General features: G+C 46.6%; 1 protein-coding gene across 1 annotated transcript; it reads left to right on the top strand.

The window, feature by feature from the left end:
* Positions 1–1123: 1123 nt before the first annotated feature.
* Kcne5 (potassium voltage-gated channel subfamily E regulatory subunit 5) lies at positions 1124–2569 on the top strand. The gene has a single exon (XM_048428501.3). The coding sequence runs from the start codon at positions 1293–1295 to the stop codon at positions 1716–1718; it is 426 nt and encodes a 141-aa protein (XP_048284458.1). The 5' UTR covers positions 1124–1292; the 3' UTR covers positions 1719–2569.
* Positions 2570–7607: the final 5038 nt, after the last annotated feature.

Raw genomic sequence — 7607 nt, forward strand, 5'->3', positions numbered from 1 at the left:
GCACAGGACATGACTTCCATATACAACTGTGTTGTACTGTAGTCTATCCCATGAAGCATGTGGCCCCCAGTCCTCGGCTTAGACATGCCTGGAACTGATGTTCATCTGAGTGACTTGCTTGCTCCTGCCAGGAGATACCTCCCTGAGGAAACATGACTGCTCCAGAAGCCATCAGACACTAGAGTTATTATCAAGCCCTGGAGAGTCACACAGCTATGTGCAGGCTTGACTGAGAGTAAGTATGTTTTCTAGAAATGGCATTTTTCAGACCCTGAGATGTCTAGGGAGTGTAGTCATAAACTTCTTGCTTTCCCTGCTCCTCCTAATGGTAGAATTTTATTTCATTTCTGGGAAGATGGCTTCCCCAAAGGAAACAAGGTCACATTGTGCATAAAACACAGACGTCTTAAGACACGCGAGCGACTGTCAAGTTGTGGTATAAGAGCAAGACTAGCGGACTGTGTACCATCTGCAAGCATTTTTGAACAACCTGGGAGTCTTCCACTGTGTTGGCTTTCTGAAGTAAGTACCTGATCCCTCAGGTACCAAATTTGGCCTGGGTATCGTCTAAATAAGATATTCTCTTCAGACTGCGGGTGGGAGAGCGTGAGAAAAAAGTGTGAGGACTAGAAACTAAATAGGCCTCAACTAGGGGAGTAACAGGCACAGGATGCGAACGGGGTGGGGGTGGGGGTGTCTCAGCTGCTACAAACCAGCTAGAGCTGATGGAAGACTTCTGAAGTCTTGCTTGGGCGCTCCAGGGCAGGTCCTGCCTTGGGGGAGGCAGGCGGCTGCTGTACCTGGGCCAAAGCCAGGCCTGCAGGGCTGGTGACTAGAACTTGGAAGGAATTCTCTTCCGCAGCCCAGGGTCCAGGCTTGGCCCCAGCATGCCGCCCTTGCCAACCTCTGCTGCCTGGGGCCTTGCACATTCCGAGCTCCCACCCCCTCCGTCCCTCCTCCGGGCTCACCCCGTCCCTTATCCCCTTCTCCTCCCCCTACCAGCTGTCCCCTTTCCCCTAAGTGGCGAGACAGTCTGAGCCTGGAAAGAGGCGGTGGCGAACTGGAGGGGGCGTGGTGGGGAAGGGGAGGAGGAGCGGGGGGTGAGGGGATAAGGAGGCGACTGCCCGCGCCCCCAGTCACTGCGCGCAGCCGGCTGGGGAGTTGGGTGCCACCTCACTGTCGAGGTCTCTGCTCCCTGCTTGCTCTGCCTGTTCCCTTGCTCGCTTGCTTCCCCTCGCCTCGGGGGAAGGGTCAACGGCGTCCTGGAGCCTCCGTGTCACTCTCCAACAGCCATGAACTGCAGCGAGAGCCAACGGCTGCAAACCCTCTTGAACCGCCTGCTCCTGGAGCTGCACCATCGGGGCAACGCCAGCGGCCTGGGTGTCGGCCCGGGCCCGAGTATGGGCATGGGGGTCGTGCCTGACCCCTTTGTGGGCCGCGAGGTGACCAGCGCCAAGGGCAACGATGCTTATCTCTACATCCTGCTCATCATGATCTTCTACGCCTGTCTAGCTGGAGGCCTCATCCTGGCCTACACCCGCTCCCGCAAGCTCGTCGAGGCCAAGGATGAGCCACCTCTGGCCTGCGTTGCTGAGCAGGAATGGGTCCCCGCCGCCTCCGCAGACCCGGAGAATGGCCAGGGCTTGCTGGCTGAGGGCGGCCGCCAGATCGCACCGGGGGCGCTGCCTGCCATAGCCCAGGGCGCTGAGCGGGTCTAGATCCACTGCCCTCCTCATTTTGCTTATCTCTGGGCCTGGCTTCCGCTCTTTCACTGTCCTGATTTCAGATCTTGCTTTACCAGGGGCCCAGATGATGATGAGAGGTCAGAACACCTTCAAGGCAAGGCCCTGGGAGGAGATGCATCGTCTTACTCACACCTGACCACTTTCTCCCCTCCCTTCCATGCCTGCACCCCTACCCTGCACATGCAACTGAATTAAATTGCCTCTGCTCTCTTGTCTTCAGCCAGCCCCAACACCATGCTCCAGCCTTCTGGGAACAGAATCCAGCACGTCCAACACTTGGCATTGAATCGAAGCAATGAAGTCTAGCAGAACTCTGGACCGTCTAACTGGCAGCTGCTCCAGGGGCTGCCAAGGACTGCTCACTCTGCACAGCTAAACGGGTTAGCCATCACTGCCAGGCCGGCTGCAGCAGCTCCGGCTTTCTGTTGCCCTGGGGACAGAGACAAAGAACATGAAGAGACTTCAGACATCTTTTCCTTCTCTCTCTCTTCAGCAGGCTATTAGGGAGACACTATTGTGGGATAGAATGGACTGAAGGGGAGGGAAGGTTCAATGGGAAAGGAAGATCTATGGCCCCAGGGGTATGGTGTTCTGGTCTCCCTGTCCTCCTAATTGTCATCCCAAAGGTCTGAGCATTAGCAATTTGGACATCTGGCTTGGATAATCATTACTAGTTGCTTAGCCTTAATGATTCCAAATGCTTCTCTTATATTGATTCAGTTATTACTGCAGTGTGTGCTTCATTCAGTATGAGGCTTAGTCATCCCCAGCTCTGTAACCCTGGGGAATGTTACAGGCAGGTAATAAAGGTTGTTAAACAGTAACTCAAGACTCTTGCCTCAAAGATCCCAGCCTTGAGACGGGCCCAGTATTGCATAGAAAAGGAATTGTTTATTTTTCATTTGGAAATGATGTTGGAATTGGAGGGTTGTAACATATATATTTATGATAGGCCAAATGTGAGCAATGTGTGGTGGGGGGAGGAAAGGAACAGAGTCCCACCTACTGAGGATGTTGAGGTAGGAAAATCACTTGAACCATGAGTTCAAGGCCTTCCTGGGCAACATAGTAAAGAGGTTTCTGTGCCCAAATGACATTGTTTAATGTGTTTCAGAAGTTACAACTGCTTTATCACCTCTTCATCACTTTAAATATGACAGTACTAATTAAGGATTTTCTACCCCCTTTTTTGTGGTTTTGCAGAATGTGCATTTAAAATGAAAGCCTTCAGGACATGGAAGGAGATGGAGGGAGGGGGTGATGTAAATACATGTAAATACACACATATAAAACTTAAAAATTAGTATAATTTTGAAAGAAGTTCCCTAAATACTAGCTGAAATCAAAGCTAATGTTATAGCTACCTTTATAGTTATATGAGATTTACACAATGTAAAATTGTAACCCTGAAGTCAGAGGTGTGCATTTTCCTTTAGTTTTTATATGCAAGGTTAAGACAAGGTTTCACTATACATTTGAAGCTCACCCCAAACTTATTATGTAGCCCAAACTGGCTTTGAACTCATCATCCTCCTGCACCATTTTATCTGGCTCTAGAAGTGAATATTTACCGAGTCATGCTCCTTGCTCCCAGTTTGTCAGAAACTAACTTGCTTAGGACTGAAATACTTATACCTATAATGATGGTTTAGAATCCATCAGATACATATGAAATTACTTCTTAAAAGTCAACCAATTTGCTCCAGTACAGTTGGTTTGCCAGTAACAGCATGACAAAGACATTATGGATCAGTTACATGCATTGATAATCTGGAAACCTCATTCAAGCCATTGCCCTTGACCTTCCAGCTCATCTGGTGTTTTACTGGAGCTATTAATAAGTTAAATGAACTTTCTTTCATTCCCAGGCTTCATTCCTTGAAGCAAGGCTGGCATGGCCTCATTGGCTCCTCTCCAGTCCCAGTTCCAGACCTAAGGTCACCTCCTTTTCTTGAAGGTGGGGGCTGAGAACGAGAATTAGGCAGGAGTCCAGGACAATGATGGGAAGATAGAAGATGCTCTGAGAGCCACTGCAGCCATATAGGGAGGCCTGAGAAAGCTGTGGAGGAGGGGTAGAGATACGCAGCCATGCTGAAGGACATGGGAGTCAGTCATCAGCATGTGTTAAGTGCAATGGTGCCACTTGTTTCTCTGGTATAATTGAGCAAGAAGAGTTGTTTTGGAAATGAAATGTAATGACTGCTTTAGGTGCTGAAACTTGGGAAGTGTATTTGTAACCATTACCAACATCTGTAAGTACTTATTGCTAAAAGTAAAAGAATACACTAGACAGAGTTGAAACAATACCCATCAAAAAGCATTCCAGTGCTAGTAGAATATCGTCAGTCCTGATTTTAAATACATTTTATTTAACCTTTCTTTTTCACAGTGACTTAGGTGCCCTTTAGGAATTACCACCCACAATAACTGTACAGAAGGCTCCTTTCCAGAAAAGTGAACTGGCTGAAGGGAATGTGATCTGCCTCACTGTCTACTTGGTTTTGTCAAATACTTTCATAGTTAAAAGTTTTCCCCAGATAATGAAGTTTCCCAGAAGTTTGGACACTTAGCTATCTACCAACCAGCAGCATTGGTTGTCCATAGCATTGAAGTGAGCTTGGTGGCATGAACCTCCAGTCTTGATAACATAGCCTCAAAGATCATGAGGTAACTCTTTAAGTCTAGAAGATTTAGACTCAGCCTTAACTGATTTCAAAGGTGGTAAACCTTCCAAGTAAATACAAGTGACCAATTTTCCCTCACCTGATATTCTGTTTCCCTCCCTTGCACACACAGATAGATCCTATTTCCTCGCAGGTTTGGATCTTTGCTCCATAGCAACAATGAAGCAGAAGAGACATGCTTCCTGTAACTTGGGGCTCTCATCAGAGGAGAACTGAGCAATGTTTGCGTTACAGTATGCCAAAGTGCTCATGACCGGCACAGAAATGAACAGAAGCCTTTCTTCCATCACAACCATACTTCTGTGTGGTACATTTTCGTTTTCTAGAGAGATGTAAATGGAGCCTTTGATTGGTTTCTAGTTACCATCTTCTTTTCAATTTGCCGCTGCTTTTATAAACACGGGCTCTGCACAGGATTTGAATCCGCAAAGAGGAAAGGGCTTGGGCTGCTTTCCAAACAATCTTGCCTGATGGTTAAAGCAAAATGTACTGTGATGTCTTAGAGAGAGACAGAGGACCAGGGATCCCCAGAACTGGAGTCTAGCCATGGCATTGCCAATTACCCAGTATTCTCTATTAGAGTGAGCTGCTTAGCCTCTCTGGTCTCAGGCCCCGAGAGCTCTGGCAAACGTGAGGATAAAATGAGGTCATGAATGGGGAATAGTTAGGAGAAATACAGAGCTAAAGATGTGTGAGTGTTCGTTTTATACTTTCTTCTTTAGGAAATTAAATAACAGAGAAAAGGGTAAGAGAAAATTTCCCACTCTGTAGATTCTATTCAGATTGCCTGGAGAATATTGGCAACACCTTATTCAACTAGCAACTACCACAGTTTTTAGCCCGCTTTCTGCATTCTCACAATCTTGGCTGGGTAAGAAGCCATGCCGAACTGTCTCAGCGCTCTCCTCCCCTTTGCTTCCAGGCCCAGAATTCTCATGTAAAATATGATTATAATCCCATGTGCACAGGGCTGTACCAGGCACAGGCCCAAATGGAGTGGTAGAGTATAAGAAAAAAAAGCCAGGATTCGGGGGCTTCTATAGTTCTCCCTGACTTTCCCTGTTGATTTGCCAAGCTTACTCCTCTAAGGAAGGGAAATAAAAGCATAAACCAAACATCTCACATACCTTCAGCTGCTGCATTTCTCCTAAGTCGTCTCCTGGAAGTTCAGGACCTCATTAGATCCTAAGTGACAGTCTCAAGTAACTGGTGCAGTCCCTTGAAATGATGGATCTTGTGAGACAGGTAAGAGGGAGAGTTGTCTAGAATGTTCTGTGCAGATAAGGGAACATGACTGGGTGCTACCAGGGGTGAAGAGATTGGATTGAATCAGCAGCCACCCTAGGTGAACTTGAACTACTCATCAAAAATGGCTGTGGGAGAGGGTGATGGGAAGCCATCTTTCAGCCCTGTGGCTATTTAACCTGCAGCATGCCCAGGAAAACAATGTGGTCAAGATGACTTTAGTTTTTAGTGCTAACCCCTCAGAACAAGAGGGCAAGACCATTCATTGTCCTGTCAACTGAGTCTCGAGGGAAAGTAGGACCACAGTCAAAGCTGTGTCCCACGTCTTTTCCTCTGAAGGAAATCCAGTCAAGGAAGACCGGACAATGCTTCAGATATACTTTGCACAATTGTGGCAAAACACCTATCACGCGCACTTGGATCATTTTGCCAGAGAACACTGGCCATGTTGTGCCACAGTGCCCTTTAAAGTCAGAGGAAAGGGCAAAGGGCTAAGTTATAGAGAAATGATTGAGCTTTTCCATTGCCTCAGAGGACTCCCTCGAAGCATTTACATGTTAAATGAATCCCCTGGAGCAAGGTAAAAGTGAACTAAGGAAAGAATCCCTAGTTGTAGACTTCAGAGGAATAAGAATGGAGAGATACCTAGGAATGGCTATAAATGAATAAGGGAGGCTATATGAGTAGGAGAGGGTATTGAGGGATACACTGCATAACATTCTGATCTTGCTGTCAGTTGCTCTTGGGATCCTGAGGAAACATTGGGGTACCCATGAACGGACTGGTCTAGTCACTGTAATTTACCAAATTCACATATATCTGATTTAAAAGATGCCCTTTTATGGCAATGCACAAAAAAATTTTCCTTTAGGTTCTTTTTAGGATCTGGATGTGGTCTGGCAGAGGTGACATTTTCGGGCTGGTAAGAAAAAATGGAGACAAATGACTTATTAAGCACTCCCTCATGTTCACTGGACCACTTATTGAAGGGTGCTATATGCTATAGGATTAGCATTTACCTCATTTCCTCCTTTCTTTTGCCCATCCCCATTGTCAGTTCCAGGGCTTCAGACTCTTTCTGCTCTATTGCTAAGACCCAAGGATCTTATTCATGCCTATTGAGTCTATGCTGTGTCCCAGCAACAACCATGTGGATGTGTCTTCAGTGGTAACTCTTGAATAGCCCTAGAAGAGAGAGGGATACAAAAGGCAAAGGATCTTCATCTGAGGGCCTACAAATCCAATATAAGGCCGCCTGTGGCAGCACATTACTCTTCTTTAAGGGCAGAAATTTGTGTTTATGTTCATTTGTTTCACCCTATTTTGCTGCTTTGGGGAGAGTTTGGAAGACAGAGAGTGATGCCTATCTAGGAACATATCTGCTTTTCCATGTGAGCCTCCTGCGGTGGGGAACAAGATTAGTATGGGATGGATTATGGGAAAGTAGAATGCAACAGAAACCTTTGGAATGTTCTCTCTTTAGCTCTCTGTCCACTAAAGGCTACCTTCACAAACAGGACCCAAGAGGAAAGATGAGATGCCTGACCAAAGAAATAGAACGTTGTTCTCCTGGGGTTGTGAAAATGAATTTTTTTTATTATCTTCTAAATCTGTACTGAGTCAAGAGCACAGCCAAATAACAAGTCCTGCTTAGAGGCAGATGCTCCAGAATCAGCTAGATTGCTACTGTCCATGCTCAAGTAACTGGTACCATCTTTTGGAAGTCGGAGAGTTTCCATTAGCAAGGCCATTAACTGGTTAGTTCAAAAGCCATGTCTTTTCACTTTCTTCATCACCCACTAAAGCAAGAATACAATGCATAGAGCATAGGCTATACATAGTCCTACACAGTCTGGGAAAAGCCTAACAGTCTATTTCTCCCTGTCTCTTCTCATGGCTGTTCTTTGCATTACCCACAAAAGTAGACTATAAT

The sequence above is a fragment of the Myodes glareolus genome, chromosome X (genome assembly GCF_982192425.1).
Source record: "Myodes glareolus chromosome X, mMyoGla1.1, whole genome shotgun sequence".
Taxonomy (NCBI): Eukaryota; Metazoa; Chordata; class Mammalia; order Rodentia; family Cricetidae; genus Myodes; species Myodes glareolus.

Bases quoted from the DNA above. Each gene is read 5' to 3' on its own strand.
- Kcne5 (XM_048428501.3), top strand. From the start codon at position 1,293: ATGAACTGCAGCGAGAGCCAACGGCTGCAAACCCTCTTGAACCGCCTG.